Source organism: Sus scrofa, chromosome 7 (genome assembly GCF_054392235.1).
Source record: "Sus scrofa isolate SSC_HxYL_T2T_F1_AM1 chromosome 7, Sscrofa_HxYL_maternal_Yorkshire_Landrace_v2.0, whole genome shotgun sequence".
NCBI classification, from domain to species: domain Eukaryota; kingdom Metazoa; phylum Chordata; class Mammalia; order Artiodactyla; family Suidae; genus Sus; species Sus scrofa.
In genome coordinates, this window is record NC_139389.1 from 38,373,014 (window position 1) to 38,388,876 (window position 15,863).

At 60.0% G+C, this 15,863-nt stretch overlaps 2 protein-coding genes across 9 annotated transcripts; one reads left to right on the forward strand and one right to left on the reverse strand.

Annotated features, from left to right (window-relative positions):
• Positions 1-485: 485 nt before the first annotated feature.
• BAK1 (BCL2 antagonist/killer 1) lies at positions 486-8,656 on the reverse strand. Of its 4 annotated transcripts, none has more exons than XM_021098603.2 (7): positions 8,413-8,656; positions 6,495-6,574; positions 5,585-5,720; positions 5,118-5,261; positions 4,126-4,144; positions 3,670-3,850; positions 486-3,578 (listed from the first exon to the last, which is right to left on the reverse strand). In XM_021098603.2, exons 2-7 carry the CDS (start codon positions 6,562-6,564, stop codon positions 3,328-3,330), a joined length of 801 nt encoding a protein of 266 aa, XP_020954262.1. In that variant the 5' UTR covers positions 6,565-6,574; positions 8,413-8,656; the 3' UTR covers positions 486-3,327. The 4 variants fall into 4 exon arrangements, with proteins under 4 accessions (XP_020954262.1, XP_020954263.1, XP_001928182.1 ...); XM_021098604.2 differs by lacking the exon at positions 8,413-8,656 and adding an exon at positions 6,933-7,070; XM_001928147.5 differs by lacking the exon at positions 4,126-4,144.
• On the forward strand, positions 1,246-14,825 carry GGNBP1 (gametogenetin binding protein 1). 5 transcript variants are annotated; one of them, NM_001444950.1, is made up of 8 exons: positions 1,246-1,428; positions 3,850-4,025; positions 5,171-5,283; positions 11,503-11,597; positions 11,745-11,862; positions 12,712-12,851; positions 14,183-14,329; positions 14,567-14,825. In NM_001444950.1, exons 3-8 carry the CDS (start codon positions 5,181-5,183, stop codon positions 14,615-14,617), a joined length of 654 nt encoding a protein of 217 aa, NP_001431879.1. In that variant the 5' UTR covers positions 1,246-1,428; positions 3,850-4,025; positions 5,171-5,180; the 3' UTR covers positions 14,618-14,825. The 5 variants fall into 5 exon arrangements, with proteins under 5 accessions (NP_001431879.1, NP_001431880.1, XP_084822479.1 ...); NM_001444951.1 differs by having other exon boundaries at positions 5,171-5,271; XM_084966353.1 differs by lacking the exons at positions 1,246-1,428; positions 3,850-4,025; positions 5,171-5,283 and adding exons at positions 6,949-8,931; positions 9,509-10,472; positions 10,962-11,077 and having other exon boundaries at positions 14,567-14,823.
• Positions 14,826-15,863: the final 1,038 nt, after the last annotated feature.

Consider the following 15,863-nt stretch of genomic DNA (forward strand, 5'->3'; position numbering starts at 1 on the left):
CTGCACCTGCGGGCATTTGGAAGTTTCTGGGCTAGGATAGAATCAGAGCTGCAGCTAAGACCTCTGCCACAGCCACAGAAACCCCAGATCCGAGCCACATCTGTGACCTACACTGCTGCTGGAGGCAACACTGGATCCTTAAACACTAAGAAAGGTCAGGGATCCAAAGGACAGTATATCAGGTTCTTAACCCTGAGCCACAGTGGGAACTCCTGGTGTTCATCTTTGTGTATGTGTGTGTGTGTGTGTGTGTTTACATTTTTAACATGTTCAGCAATTGATGACAATGTCCCATAAACTGGGTTTTGCTGACCTTCTGGTCTTTGACATTTAGATACCTCCAGCAATCTTTGATAACTCCATTTTCTGTCTCTCTCTCTCACACACTCACACACCTGTTCTGCTTGGATTGAACTAAATCAGATTTTACAACTGTCTTTGATCTGGGCATGTACATCTGTGATGTGTACAACTGCAGCAGAATATTGTGGTTTTATTTATTTTAATTAACTAATGAATTAATTTTCATTTATTTTAATGCTTTTCAGATGGTTAGGTCATAAAAACTTTTTCAAACAACGTAATGAGTAGTTTGGGCAAAGGGAGGATTTTCTCATTTGGATGGACACCCAGTGACCTAAAGCACATTTTCTTCAGAGGTGTTCAAATAGCAGACACATCAAGGTGACCTGCAGGGCAGGGGCGGGGAGGCGCTGGGCAGGTGTCTACACTGACCCTGAAAAGGCTGAGCTAGGACCCCGAACATGCCCCTCCCGTGGCTACTGACCCAGGAATCTAGCTAGACCCCTTCCGAGGAGACGAAGCTACAATTTCAGAAGAACCACGCATTTGGGGATGAATTGGATTGAACTTCCTCGGTGCCCGCAGAACCCGTTGCTCCCTGTCCCCTCACAGCCCCTGCCTCATTCTGTCCCTTCTAATATCACAGGCCTCACAACTCCGGAATTAGATTTCTGTTCTGGAAACTTCCTCCCGGCAGAAGGAAGGGTGGAGTGGAAGGAGCCGGCCTAGACACAGGCCCAAACCTTTTGGGGCTCCCTACGCCCTTCAGGATAGCCTTCCAACGCCCTTCCTACAAGGCAGAGGCCACAGGTCCAGCCACTCCCCAACCGCCCCTTTCCAGGCCCCGCCGGGAGGGAGTGGAGGGGACGCGAGGCTCCGCCCACAAGAGAGCGCTCGACGCCGCGGCGGCCATCTTGGACCCGGGCGGCCCGCCCCACTCCCGCCCTCCTCAGCGCGGTCGCGCGGTAACTGACCGCCGGGCTGATGGGCGCCCCCCCATCCCCCAGCGCGAGGACGGGCTGGAGACTAACCGCTCCAGCCCCCACCTCTCCGGCCTGACCTCGAGCCAGTATCCTGGCGGCAAGGGCCAGCTCCCCACCCTTCCCATCTGATGACTCTGGGCAGGTACCTCAGTTTCCTTATCTGTAAAGTGGGAGTTTGAGGGCCCCCGCCGATCACCAGCCGCAAGGCCTGCTGGTTGGGCATGTGTGATCAGTTCTCGGCAGAAAGCCCGGCACGTAGTGTGTCCCATAAATGTTGTCTAGAACTTTAACGGCAGCAGATTGTGGGGTGGCGCTGGGGGTCCTGTGGCCACCACGGCTGCAGGGCCCTCTCCCTGGAACTGCTAGGACTCCGAAAACTTGGGTGGAGGGCCCAGGAGACTGGCAAGACGCCACCAGGGGTCAGGGGAGTGAAAGAGAAGCCCGAGTGCTTTAGGCCTTCCATGTGACCGTTCTGGAAGGGTGTCAGAAAACAGAGTGCCCCGGGCTGGAAAGACTTTGTCGATTTTGGAACATCTAAACGCCCCCATGCTTGTTATTTTTATCCCCCTGGCTCAGTCCCCACAGGGACTCCCGTGCAGCACAGAACTAGAATGAAAAGCCCTGTGTGTGAGCTGTGGGGGACACTGTCCCAGCAGGAGACAAGCGTGACTGGTGGTCCCCTGAAGCGAGGAGGAAGTCAGGCCAGGCCTGTGGGGGTCCCCAGGCAGGTGCAGCCCCTCCATGGGCTCTGCTGCCAGAGCCTAGCAGTTTGGAGACCCATGACTTCTGTGGGGGTGGGAAACTTGCCTGGAACCCAAAGAGATGAGGGGAGTGACTGAGAAGAGGCCAGAGAAGAGGAGAGGGGCCTTCTGGGGGGCTGGAGAAGCTTGCCCAGCCCTCCAGGGGATCCTGGAGGCCCAAGATGAGACTTTATTCTCACTAAACCAGGTGAGAGCCAGCCATGCCCAGGTTCCCCCAAGCCAGTCTGACTGGAGAGAGGGGTAGCCCAGGAGACAAATGATCAAACGGGAGTGGGGGGGTTGCAGTTTATTTTCAGATACACTCAGAGGGTGGGCAGTGGCCAGCCCTCTCCAACTGCACCCCCTCCCTGCATTTAGTATAATCAAGAACTCCTTCCCCGCCACCTCCAAACCCCTGCAGTGCAAGGTAGACAGCCTGCTCCCCACGCCAGGGGCTTAAGCAGGTGTGCAGTGTGGCAGGTGGAGATTGGGGGTCGAGTTCAAGTTCACAGTTCCTCTAGCCACACCCCCGATTACACAGTGCCCTGGCCACAAGGGAGGGTCCCAACCCCAGGGTTCCTAGTGGTGTTCACAGCCCTCAAGATGAGCTCCCTACCCCTTTCCCTGATAGTAACAAACCTAAACCCTGCAGTCTGAGCAAGGCCCGTCCTCAGGACTGCAGCACCCAAGACCCCTGCCTGCTTTAGCTGGGGTGATGGGGACGGGGTAACTTCATTTGTAGTGAATGGGGTGGGAGCAAGTAGGAACAGGTGAGGATAGGGGACGGGGAGGACCTCAAGAGGCAGGCTTGGCAGGAGCTGATGGAGGACTTCAGACAGCTCTGGTCTGCACCCCCGCCCCAGAATCCCTGAGTCCAACTGCAGTGGCAATGTGGGGTGGGGGGGTGGGGGGGAGAGGGGAAGTCCAGCAGCACCTCCCCGCCCCCCACCCTCCACCAGTCCTGTTCCCAGAGAATATGATGTTCAGGAAGGGCCTGGGCTCCAGGCCCAGCTCTCAAGCTCTGACCTTCCCAAAGGGCTGAATCCTGGGGCAGAGCTGCTGCCGCCCCCCCACCCCCCCAGCCATCCTAGCCTTGGGCAGAGTGCTGGGGATGGGCTGTCCTCCCAAGGGTATCAGGAAAAGCTAAAACTCCTTGGGGAGAAGTGGCTCCTGGCCTATCCCCCAAGTTATCAATCTCTCCACGCCCAGCAGATGGGCTAGGGGAGGGGTCACAGCCCCTCTGAGAGGGGCCCATTAGCACCACACAATGATGGGGCACCCCTGCAGCCTGACCGACTCCTTCATGGGGGCCTCCAATGCTGGGGTGCCCACTTGCTAAAGCTCCTGTACTCTTGCGGGGGGACCCCTGCAGGGGAGGAGGGGAGGGGAGAAGGCTGGGCCAAAGTCCATAAAGGGGTCTCAGGACCCCAAAGGGCCCCTCTGGGAGTCATGACCTGAAGAATCTGCGTACCACAAACTGGCCCAGCAAAACCACAGCCAGAACTAGCAGCACGTTCCGGATGGGGCCGTTTCCCAAATCCAGGGCTGCCACCTGCCAGGAGAGATAGAGTGGTCAGAGGGGGGTGGGCAGCAGGGCGGGGCTGGGACTGGGGCTGGGGTGGCTTCAACACCCAGACACTCACCCAGCCACCCCTCTGCGCAATCCACCGGGCGATGCAGTGATGCAGCATGAAGTCGGCCACAAAGCGGGTCACCTGGCCTAGGAAGCCGGTCAGGCCCCTCTGGTAGACGTACAGGGCCAGGCGGTAGCCAAAGCCCAGAAGAGCCACCACTCGGCCCCAGTTGATGCCACTCTCGAACAGGCTGCAGGCAGAGCATGGATACAATCAGCGGGGACCCCCAGAAAGCCCTCCGGCCTGCTTCCCCTCTCACCCCTGGGACCTCATCCCCTCCCCCGGCTGGAAAGCAGAACGGCTGAGCCTGACCTCGATTTGGGAAGAGCCTGTGTCTCTGTGGGAGGAGGAAGCTCAGAGGGCAGGTGAGCAGATGCTGCTGTTGGGGTGCAGCTCCGGGGTTGGGGACATGGAGGGCACAGAGCACAGGGCAGAGCGAGCGGACAGAGGCCGCAGGGAGATTACCTGTGGGCGTTGCTGTGGCCTGGCAGCCCGAGGGACAGCAGAGAGAAAGGATAGAAGAGGAGTTAGGACAGGTCCCAGACTCACAGCAGAGTGGGTGGTGGCTTCTGAGGACACGGGCAGGATGTGTCAGCTCTGAGCACTAATTCTGCAGCTGTTGCCTACTCCTGCCTTCTCTCAGCCTTAAATCTACCTGAGATGAACCTCCTTACCCCAGATGCTAATAACAGCTAATGCCTTTGAGTGTAGACACTCTTCTCAGAAGAGTCCCCCTATCTTATGGACCAGAAAACTACAGGCTAGAAAGTTGCCCAAAGCCAGTAGATGGCACAGCCAAGATGTGATGCAGGCAGTTGGTCCCTTTAGCCACTGCAGATGGCTTGTCCAATGCCAGAGGACAGCATCTGGACACCATTTCTAGGACTAGCAACCTTACCATCTTTTCTTTTTTGGCTTTTTAGAGCCGCACATGGGCATATGGGATTTCCCAGGCTAGGGGTCAAATTGGAGCTGCAGCTGCTGGCCTACACCACTGCTACAGCAACACCAGATCTGAGCCATATCTGCGGCCTACACCACAGCTCACGGCAACACTGGGTCCTTAACCCACTGAGCAAGGCCAGGGATCGAACCTGCGTCCTCATGGATACTAGACGGGTTCGTTACTGCTGAGCCACGACGGGAACTCCAATCTTACCATCTTTGGTATGTCATGGGTCCAAATCAGAAGGACAGCTATGTCCTTCTGGGGAGCTTTGGGGACAGTCCCACCCAAGCCCTCTACAGTCCTGACCTAAGCAGAGCTCACAGGCTGTGAGCTCAAGGGCTGTGACCTTATGCACCAAAGATCAGGCATCTGGGCCCAGACCACACGTGAGTGAGCAGACAGGACAGTGAGCACATATCCTGACAACAAGGAGCGGGTATGCCCCCAGGGGCAGGGCCCAGTGTGTTGGTGATGGCTCTGGCTCGGCAGGGGTGGTGGCCAGAGCTACCTGGAGGCGATCTTGGTGAAGTACTCATAGGCGTTTTCCGCTGTCGGCTGCAGGTGCTGCAGCATGGCCTGGAATTCCGAGTCGTATCGCCGGTTGATGTCATCCCCAATGATGGCGAGCTGGCGGCCTACCTGCCCCATGGTGCTGGAGGAAGGTGAGGCAGCAGGTGAGCTGGCTGGCAGACAGGCAGTCCCAGGCCCTGGGCTCACGGCAAAGGGCTTCTGCCCAAGATGCCTCTGGCCCTGTGCACCCTGGCCTGCTGAGGCCCTGATGGGGTTCTCAGACAGGGAGCCAAGGGCCAGGGACAAGGTCTGAGACGGATGGGGCTGCAAGCCCAGATGAGAAAGGTGCAGCAGTGGGAGAAAGGAAGACCCCCGCCAACCCCCCAGGTCGCTCAGCTCCCAGGGCTGCGTTTGAGCCTCGACCTCTCTAGAGGTGTCCCTGAGGGCCCAGGGGCTGCTGCTCACCTGCTAGGTTCTAGGGGCAGGGTGACCATCTCTGGGTCGGTGGGCGCAGCTGCCCCCTCGGCCTCCTGCTCCTGCTGATGGCGGTGAAAAACGTAGCTGCGGAAAACCTCCTCCGTGTCCCGGGCCACCTGCTCCTCTGAGGATCAAAGCCAAAGCTAGAGTCAGGGAGGGATGCTTTGGGGACGGTTGGTTCACTCTGCCTGTGGACAGAAGTGTCCCCGAGTGGTCTCTAGTTAACCTCTAGAGCTCACGCTGGCCTTTTACTCCTCACAGCCTTGTGCGGTGGGCGATCCCCAGTTTACAGATAGGGAACCCCAAGTGTTTAGGTAACTGGACGAGGTCACACAGCTGGAGCCAGCAGTGCAGCCAGGATGTTACCCCAGCCAACAGGGTCCCTCACTCACGGCTTAGGGAACATGGAGAACAAATGTGAGACTCTAGCCCAGAAATGTCTCATTGGGCAGCAGTGGCAGGGCTGGGACTGAGCCCAGAGTCCAGAGGATGGCCTGTGGTGGGTGGCCCTTGGGCAGAGGGAGGAGGGGCGGCCACCTGATCTCCTCCCGGAGTGGGACAGTCCCTATCCCTGTGAGGGCTGACTTGGTGAGGAGTTCAGCTTAATTTCTCCCACTGCCCCCTCTACCCACTGCCCTGGTGGCACTGGGCCCTCCTGCTCACTCCCTGGCCCTTTCCAGCTGCCATTGCCCCCACCCCACCCCGCCCCTGGGCTTAACCTGGTGTGCACTTGGCTTCTGAGCCCACGGGCAACTGCGCTGGGTGGGAGATGCTTTGCAGCGTATCCCAGGTGAGTATTCAGGGGCAGGCGAGCCTGCTTTAAGTCCTGCCTGGCCTCTCCATCCTCACACATGGCCCTGGCGGTTATGGGATGGGTGAGAGGCAGCAAGATCCTTACCTGATGTGGACGAGGGGTCGGGCTCTCCACAGCCCTGCCTGGGGGGGCCTGGGCCTTGGCCGGACGCCATCTCTCAGGTCCTGGGGAGGGGTGAGAGAGCAGAGATGGGGTCAGAGCTGCCCAGAGGGAGGGCCCACTTCCGGAAGGCCCCCCTGCCCTAAGCACTTGCTGAGTATTTTCCTGGCAGTTCTTCAAGGGAGGCGGGGTTGGGAAAGGCCAGCGGCCAAGATTCCCACCCCGGGGTCAGCCCCGGGAGGGGTGGGTCTCTGGTCGTGTTTCACCCCACTCCTGGGCCCGTGAGGTGAATTTCAGAGGCTGAGGTTCCTTCTGCTGCTCCCTCCCCAGCACACGCCTACGGCAGACTTGCCACCTTCCAGCCAGTGACCCATGAAGGCCAGCCCTGCAGGTCCCACTTCCCCTTGGCCAGTCAGAACACACCTGTTTTCCATGTCAGGCCTGTGAGCCGCAAACCCTCCTGAGTGCCTGTGGTAAACTTCCAGCACGTACAGAGGAGTCCTCCCCAGGGTGCCGGACACAGAGCAAATTGACCTAGCCACAGGGTAAGCACGGTCATACCCACTTTCCAGGTGGGAAGAATGAGGCACAGAGAAGTCAGTGCCAAGGCCACGTGCTAGTCCAGGAGTCCGGTTGGTTGTCTGAGCTTCCAGGAGCCCATCCTCCACTCAACACTCGTTTCGGAACCCCCTGAGCAAGGCCAGGGATCGAACCCGTGTCCTGACGGATAGTAGTCGGGTTCATTAACCGCTAAACCATGACGGGAACTCCTCGGATTTATTTCCCAGTTTATGGACCTCAGAGAGTGTCCTTTCCAAGGCAGCTTCCCCGTTTGCCTGTGCTCTTCCCACTCCCTTCTCACGGGGAGTTGAGAAAACTACATGCACCCCTTGCCCTTGGGTCTCCAGCCCCTACTCTCCTTTTTCACCCAGTTCTGGCTGCTGCCTGGGCTGCTCTGTAAACCCTCTGCAGAGGGAGTATTTCCTGGACATGAGCTGTTTCACTTTCAGTTTGCACCCCTTCACTTCCCTCCACCCCAAAGCTGCCTCCATCACCCAGGCAGAGGTCCCTCCTCCCGCCCCAGGGAGGCCCCTCCCTACCCTGGGCCAGCTCCCTGGGAGGACCAGTCAGTGCACCCTCCCCGCCCACCCCTCCCTCTCAGGCCTGGGGCTACTTTCGAAAGCAGCAGAAAGAAGGGTGGGGACGGTCCGGACCACCTGTGCCTCCCCTCCTCCACCCAGTGCCACCTGGGGAAGACCGACCTTGGCCTGGCATGCACCCATCCCAGCAGCCTCCTCCTGAACAAGGTGCCCTTCTGGCTCCCTTGGTGCCCCCAGGACTGCAGGGCTGGAGGATGCTGACAGCACCCCTGCCACCCTCGGGCTCAGAGCTGGGGAGAAGTTGGCGCCTCAGAGCAGCCCCAAGGCCCCAGGCCTTGCTGATCTGGGTCTACCCCTGCCCCCTCCAAGCACCTGACTTCCTGGTACTCTGAGTTCCCCACTTGTGGGGTCTGCCCAGGGGAGGAGGGTGGCCAGGATGCTTCCCCAGGGGAGGTGCCTGACTCTAGACCGCTCTTAGGTCTCCTGGGGCAGCAGGGAGGCTGTAAGTTCTCCCCGTGCCCTTGACCTTGGCTCTGACCTCCCCCCCCATCCCCCAGACTGCTAAAGAGCCTGGTTCTTTGACACCCGATTCTCGGGCCCCTAGGGCCAGGGTGAGAGGGGAAGCTGCCTGAGGGGTGGCCAGAGGGAGCCCCGGGTGGATCAGGCCCCGAACAGGGCTCGGTGGAGTCCCGGGGGTTGGGGGGAGCCTGAGGCCTTCCCCCCCCAGCCCCCTGCCTCCCTCACCTACCCCCGGCCCGGAGCTCCCAGGCGTGGGGAGCACAGGCGGGACCCTCCCGGCTTACCTGCCCAGACCCTGGCCCAGGCCTGGGTTGGCTCAGCAGGGCGGAGGCCGGTGATCCCAGTGGCCAGTGGCCACTCCCAGGGTAAGGTACCCAGGCTCGGCCTCCAGAGACGGGCGCCAGTGAGTTCCTGGTGTCAGGATGCAGCCTGGGCTGGTCCCAGCGCGGCCTTCGGGACCCGCGAGGCTTTGGCGATCATAGAGGTGCCGGCGGCTCCCGCTCCAATCAGCTCCCTCTAGAGGAAGTTGCTCTGCGGCCGCCGGATGCAGCCGCTGAAGCCTGCAGCACGGGGCTGGGGCTGGGCTCAGGGCGGAGAGCGCGGCTCCCACCCCTGCCGAGTGTCCCCACCCACGGCTTTTCCCACCCGGGTTCCCTGTCCTCCTCCTTGATCTTGCCCCACTTCTGTCCGTCGGTATCAGCAAGAAAGCCAGGCTGGTGAGGTTTGTGAAGCCCTGCTGTGTGCTGGGCACTTTATTTTTTTATTTTTTTTTATTTTTTTTTCGTCTTTTTGCTATTTCTTGGGCCGCTCCCACGGCATATGGAGGTTCCCAGGCTAGGGGTCCAATCGGAGCTGTAGCCACTGGCCTAGGACAGAGCCACAGCAACACGGGATCCAAGCCGCGTCTGCAACCTACACCACAGGTCACGGCAATGCCGGATCCTTAACCTACTGAGCAAGGGCAGGGATCAAACCCACAACCTCATGGTTCCTAGTCGGATTCGTTAACCACTGCGCCACGACGGGAACTCCAGTGCTGGGCACTTTAAACCATCCTCACTGAACAGTCTCAACCACCCTTGGAAGTAGGTGCGGTGACCACATCCATTTTACAGATGAACGAACTGGGACTCGGCTGCTTTAAGGAACCTCCGCCAAGGTCACTGAGCGGGGTTTATAATCAGACATGTAAGTGCCATGGGCATAATAAGATGAAATTGAGATTCCACGGAGTTCCCATTGTGGCTCAGCAGGTTAAGAACCCGACTAGTATCCATGAGTATGTGGGTTTGATCCCTGGCCTTGCTCAGTGGGCTAAGGATCCTGCATTGCTGGGGCTGTGGCATAGGCCAGCAGCTGCAGCTCCGATTCAACCCCTAGCCTGGGAACCTCCATGTGCCACAGGTACGGCCCTAAAAAAAAAAAAAAAAAAAAAAAAAGATTGAAGTTCCACGTACAGTTGAGGCCTGTGTACCAAGCTCCTCGATGGCTGCAGAGGTAGAAACCCTGCAGGTGATAGGCAGGTAGACGTGGACATGCAGAGGGCCGATGAGACTGGTTGTGAAGGGAGGGGTGGGAGGACACACACTCCCACCCTCCTGGACCAGCAGCCACAGCCAGAGGAGGACAGGCTGTGGGGAGAGCTGTGTGCCCCATTCTCAGAGTTGGGGTCCCCACCTCTGCGTCTCCTGGAGCCTCGCCAACCCCCACCCTCGGGGTGCTGCATTGACACCCCCACCCCCACCCCCGGGCACACTCTGCCCCCACCCCCAACCCGCCTTCGCCTTCTAGAACTCTGGGAAGTTTCCAACCCCCTCTGTTCTTAAGCAGTTGGTCCCAGTAGCTGCTGCGGCCCTTCCCTCTTGAGTCAGGTCCCCTTCAGGATGGAGGCCCCAGCCCCAACCCCTCGGGCCCATAATCTGGGCCGCTCGTCCATGTTCCGCCTTTTCCGTAGCCTGGTGGGGGGCAAGGGCAGCCCAGAGAGCTCAGACCAGGCCCTGGTGGGGGGTCAGCCGTGCCCCTTGCAAGAGCAGGACGCCACCCCCCTGATGACTGGCTGTCACGGAGCAGCGGGGCAGAAGGAATCCTGGCCACCTGCCTCGCTGCCCTGTACCCTCGCTGTGGCCCTGCCACGAACTAGTCCCTCGGGGCTGGAGCTAGGGGATGCGGGGGCCCAGACCCCCACCCCTGTGCAGGTCCTGAGGGTGGTGGCCCGGGGTGTAGAAGTAAGGTCAGATCCACGCAGAGGAGGCCAGGAGGCGCTGGGCAGCCTGTCTGAGATGGACGAAAGGGAAGAGGAGGAGGTGGCAGGCGCGGCCTTGGGGGACACGGGGACCTCAGACAGGTGAGAGGTGGGCTCTGGGCAGCAGGGACCTGGGAGCCTCCTGGAAGGCAGAAGGGAGGGTGTGGGCCTGAGCTGGGAGGGTCCGAATGGGAGAAGGACTGGAGAGGTGGGGGTGGGGAAGCAGACTGGGTCCTCCACCAGTGAGGGCTTGGGGATGGAGGTCCCCAAAGGACAGGAGGACAGGCCGGGCCCTGGGAAGGGTGTGTGTAGGGTGAGCAGGGTCCCAGTGCTCCCCAGCTCCTTTATGGGCCCCCTTCCCTGTCTCCCCTCCCCCTTCTTCTGGTTTCCAAGTTCACTTGGACTTGGCGCCCCTCCCTTTACTTTGGGGGAGCATCGTCATCTCTCTGATGGACCCCAGAGGGCTGTGCAGGAGGGGGGAGTAGGCTAAGTGGGGCCTGTGGGAGAACCTTGGGGTGGGGGGTTAGGGGGGCTTCCACCGCATCTCTGGGCTGCACCTGCCACTTCCACCTGACTGTGCTTTGGGATCAGGGGCCGCTTTGCCCAAGCCTTGGAGGTGGATCAAGGATGCCTGCAGAGGGCTGCGGGGCCACTGGAGGTCAGCCCCAAGGCCTTGGCCAGAGAGGAGGAGGAGTGTCTGCTTGACGGTGAGTGTGGCGGCCACAGGCAGGGGAGGTACCAGACATGGACAGAATTGACTCCTCTGGGCACAGGGCCCAGAAGGGCAGGAGCAATCTGAGGGAAGGCCAGAGGAAGGCGGCCTGGGTCTGAGTCCCAGCGCCACTAGGCCAAGCTGTGTGATGGCAGCAAGTCGCTCAGCTTTTCTGTGCCTCAGTTTCCTCATCTGTAAAATGGGACTAGAACTGCTTATTTCAGCAGGCAGCTGCAAGGATCAAATGAGAAGTTCTCTGAGAAGCGCCCAGAACTGTGCCTGGCACACAGCAGGTGTTTGCTTAAGAAAATAGGGAAACCACACCCTCAGCTCAGCCCTCCTCATCCCTCTGTGACCTGGGCCAGGCCTGGGCTGCCTCTCACTTCTGTCCACGTGTCAGTGACCACCACCCCTCCACAGGAGAACTCAGGCTGGCCTCCTCGAAGGTGGGGGCAACGCCATGGAGCCGCCTCCTCAGCTTGTACAAGCAGCTTCAGAAGTCAGCCATGACCAAGGTCTGTGCAGCTGGCTAGGGTGGGGGTGGGGGACCTTCTGAGAGCTGCCATCCTGCCTGCTTTCTGTTTAAGGTCAGGGTGGGGGTGGGGGTGGAGCTGGACTTGGGGACCCCCTCCTCACCTGCTCAGCCCCTGGCACACCCTCAGTTTCCTCTCAAGGAAGGCTCGCCCCAGGAGGACAAAGACATGGAGGAGGAAATGGAGGACGAGGACAGTTCCTTCAAGCTCTGTGTCCCAGGCATCGTCACCCTCCCGTCGCCGCTGCGTAAGGCTTTTAGATCGTCAGATACAGTAGGCAAGAGTGGTGCCCCCAGCCCATCCAAACAGCTCCCAGACGGCCCTCTGTGGCCGCGGCTCGTGGGTGCGATACCGGTTCCTACCACCAGGTGGTAGCAGAGGACCTAAGATGACCACCGGGGCCGGGGGACAGGTGTGCAGCGTCTGGAGGTCCACCTAGGGCTGCCTGGGGTCCTCCTCTCTCAGGGTTTGGGTAGGGAGTGGTGGGGAGTGGGATGGGTTGTGACTAGGGCTGTGGCTCTTTGAGCACCACACTTCCCCAGCTGGGAATCCTGACTCCAGTAGCCACCTCTGTCCGTGGTTCTCTCATCATGCATGCACTGCTGTGACAGTGCCCCAGAAGGCCCCCTGTCCCATTGCAGCGCCCTTGCTGATTATAGCCAGTACTGTGGGCCGGACTCTATTCCAAGCACTCTCCATGAAGTAATGTATTTTAACTTTTAGGTAGGTCCTGTTATGGTCTTCACTTCACTGTAAGGAAAATGGGGTACAGAGAGGCTAAGTAGCTTGTCCAAGAACACACAGCTAGTAAGTGGCAGAGCTGACACAGGAACCCAGGCAGTTTGGGTTGTTCCAGATACATGCTCCCGAATCAGTGGCTGGAAGGGTTGTGGGGGCAGGTGGACAGATGTTACCCACACACCCGGGGAGGCAAGGAAAGAGACTCATGCAGCCAGAGGGAGCCATGGGAAGTGAGTTTCCTGGGGCAGGCAGGGCAGTGGGAAAGTGGAGGTCTGGCTGGAGATGAGGGAGCTGGAGCCATGTCCTCTTCCTTCCCCCACTCCTACCTGCCCCATGCTGAGCTCTCTGCTCTCAGGTTTTGTGGAGTCAGAGTTAAAGAAGCTTCTGGTAGTACAGCGGGAGTCCCGCCTCTGGAAGACAGACAGCCCCGAGGGCTGGGAGCTGCTGGCCCAGCCAGAAGTCACTCTGGAGGAGGCGGGCATTGTGGACAGCCAGGTATTTGGCCCCTCGGAGCCCACAGCCCGCTGAGGGCCCTGGGGAAGTGGGCAGGAGGCCTCCCACCTCCTCAGGCCTCTGGACTGGTTCCTTCTGGGTGGCCCTGGCATGCACAGCTCTCCATCAGTCACTCACTTGGCCTGGGGTCCACGGGTCTGCTTTTAAAGCTTCCCTGCCACCCACTGGCTGTGTGGCCTGTTCCCTCAGCTCCACAATGGGCTTTGTCCAGGTGTCTTCGTGGCTTTCCTGCGCATCTGTCTTAATGTTGCTCTTCTGTTTTCTGTCCGGTTGACGCCTGTGCCCATGCCTGCGAATACACGCAGGTGCTTGGGAGTTCCCCACTGGGTCACCCCAAGGACCTTTCAGCCCACCCTCCTTGACACTGGCCCATCCCAGCTTCTGTTGATGAAAAATGCCTCCGTGTCCTTTGGTAAAATTTCTATTCGTTCTTCAGCTCATCCTATCGTTCAGCGGGCTTTGGCCCCTGCCAGTCTGTGTAGTTCACAAAGGAAGGGGCAAAGTCTTTAGCCAAGTCCCTGCTCTGGCACCAACTTGCCCTGTGACTTCGTTTCTTTCCTTTTTTTTTTTTTTTTAATGGCCGCACCCACGGCATATGGAGGTTCCCAGGCTAGGGGTCCAGTCGGAACTGTAGCCACTAGCCTATGCCACAGCCACAGCCACAGCAACTCGGGATCTGAGCCATGTCTGGGATCCCAGCTCACGGCAATGCCAGATCCTTAACCCACTGAGCGAGGCCAGGGATGGAACCCGAATCCTCATGAATACTAGTCAGGTTCATTACCTCTGAGCCATGACAGGAACTTCCTGTGGTTTGGTTTCTTTACCGGAAAAGGGGATTGTTGGAGGATCAGAAGAGCTGAAGAATGACTGGCAACCTCAAGGACACTCCAGGGTTAGGGGTCACATCCACCCTCTGGGGGTTGCGCACATCAGAAATACTTGCCTACCAGGCACCGGCAGGCAGCCCTCCCATCATCTGCCTGCCGTGTCACAGGGTGGCCACCTCACCCTAAAGCCACGCAGGTTGTGGCTTGGCAGGACTCCTGCTTTTGCCTCTTCCTGCCAAAGGGATCTCTCCCCCCTCCCCCCTCCAAAACAGCCCCCCGACCCCCAGCTGACCTGTCTAGGGCCTCCAGTCCTGGGGTAGCCTGAGAAGCCCTGAGGACCCCCAGGGAGTTTCTGGGTGGCAGGTGGGAGCCAGGTGCAGTCCTGGCTTGGGGACAGAGCAGCCTCAAGAATGTCTTCCTCCTGTGGGTGTTTCGAGGGTCTGGCCTCATCAGCACCTCCACTCTCTCCTTATCTGCCCCCAGGGACACCAAGTGGAGGGGGAAGGAAGCCACCTCCCAGCCTTTGGGGAATGCTGGGGACCTGGGGGCAGGATGCTGAGGCAGCGGAAGCAGCACCCCAGGCTGGAGGGCAGGGTGCGGAGCCCCCTTGGTGCGGCTTCCAGGACAGAGGTGAGGGAGGGGACCCCAGGCTGGAGGGAGAAGGGCACCTCTGTCCCCTGCGGGGGAAGCGGTGCAGGGCAGGTGGGCCCGCAGGGCAGGGACGGGCCACTGTGGGCACCTGGGGAAGGGCCTGGGGAGGTGGCCTTGGGGCGCTTGTCTTGGGGAAGTTGGGAAGGATCTGGAGGCTGAGCTGGGAGGGGGAGCCCAGGGAGGCCAAGGCATCTTCCTTCCTGGCTCTGCCCCCAGCACCTGCTCCTGGACGAGATGGACGAGATGGAAAACTGGCTTCCAGAGTGAAGCTGGGGCTGCCGTGCCTGCCCTACCCCAAACCGCTGCCCTGGGGAATGTCGCCCCTCCTCACAGGGCTGGTCAGAGAGCCCTGGGGCCAAGGGGTCTTAAGATACATGGTGTTCCTGTGTCTGCAGGGTGGGCCTGCACAGCATACTCTCCCCACCTATCAGACCCAGGCCTGGGATGTTCAAATAAAACTGTTTGACTTTGGCCTCCTTGGCTGCCTGTCTGGGCCCCGCCCCCACCCACAACCTGGGGACAAGCTCAGTTCCTGCAGGGTCTCCATCGAGTCTAGTGGCCCAGGTTTGGTGCACCTGGCCTGGGGGCGGGGAGCCTTGCGGCCACAAGACCTGCCCCTCCTGCCTAAGTTCCTCAGAGGGAGGATCCGGGAATTCTCCTTACAGGAAGTCCCTGCCCAGCCAGTACAGGGACAAAGCCAGGAAAGCAGCCCTGGGGCCATGGGAACCTGCCTCAGGCTGGGCTGGGGGCAGGTGAGGGGTCCCTGCCAGGCGCAGTGCCAGGCACCTCTGGGGATCTGGGTGGAGGCATCTGGAGGGCCCAGGTCTGCCCAGGCCCAGAAGCAACCTGGCTTTGTTGGGATCCAGTGGGAGGGTGGGCCCTGCCCAGCTTAGACACCTGGAGGTCCTGCTGGCTCCTGGTAGGACCCTGGTGCCTTTGGTCCCCCGCTGGTCCAGGCCCTGAGTCTCCACACACGTGCGAGAGCTCGCATCGCCTGCCCGACTCCTATCAGCACAACTGCTGTGCACAGAAGCTGGCCTGGCTTCCCCGTGGGGCCCCCTCTGGGTCTAGCCCTTGGCCTGTGGCAGAGCTGAAGTTCAGTGTCAGAGCAGGCAGCCACTCTGAATTATTACTGTGATTGGTCCCAACAGCTCTCGGGTGGGCGGATGGCCTTGCTTGGGGTTGGGGGAGGGAACTCCAGCAACCTGGCCTCCTGCCGCAGCCCTGCCCAGCCTAGTGAGGATGGGGGGTCCCGGCCAGCCGCTGGGGCGGGGGGTGGGGGGAGACCTGGAGAAGGTAGTGATTCACAAGTGGGCTGGGGCTTCTTTTTCTCCTGGGCTTCCCGGTCAACCCCCACCCCTGGAATCCTTGACTCAGGCTCTGAGGTGGAGCTGGTGGAAGGGCCCATCTGGACTGTCCCCTGAGTCAGCCGGGAGCAGCCTTGTGACCATATGACTCACCTGTGCCCTGATTACTTCCTCCCAGAGTCTCAGCTGTTGGGAAGGGGGAGCTG

Coding starts and splice junctions, on each gene's coding strand:
- BAK1 (XM_021098603.2), bottom strand. CDS start 6,564: ATGGCGTCCGGCCAAGGCCCAGGCCCCCCCAGGCAGGGCTGTGGAGAG. Junction 5,721..6,494: donor CGACCCCTCGTCCACATCAG/GTAAGGATCTTG, acceptor TTTGATCCTCAG/AGGAGCAGGTGGCCCGGGAC. Junction 3,579..3,669: donor TTGCGCAGAGGGGTGGCTGG/GTGAGTGTCTGG, acceptor CTCTCCTGGCAG/GTGGCAGCCCTGGATTTGGG.
- GGNBP1 (XM_084966353.1), top strand. CDS start 10,012: ATGGAGGCCCCAGCCCCAACCCCTCGGGCCCATAATCTGGGCCGCTCG. Junction 11,863..12,711: donor CACCCTCCCGTCGCCGCTGC/GTAAGGCTTTTA, acceptor CTCTGCTCTCAG/GTTTTGTGGAGTCAGAGTTA. Junction 14,330..14,566: donor GTGCGGCTTCCAGGACAGAG/GTGAGGGAGGGG, acceptor CTCTGCCCCCAG/CACCTGCTCCTGGACGAGAT.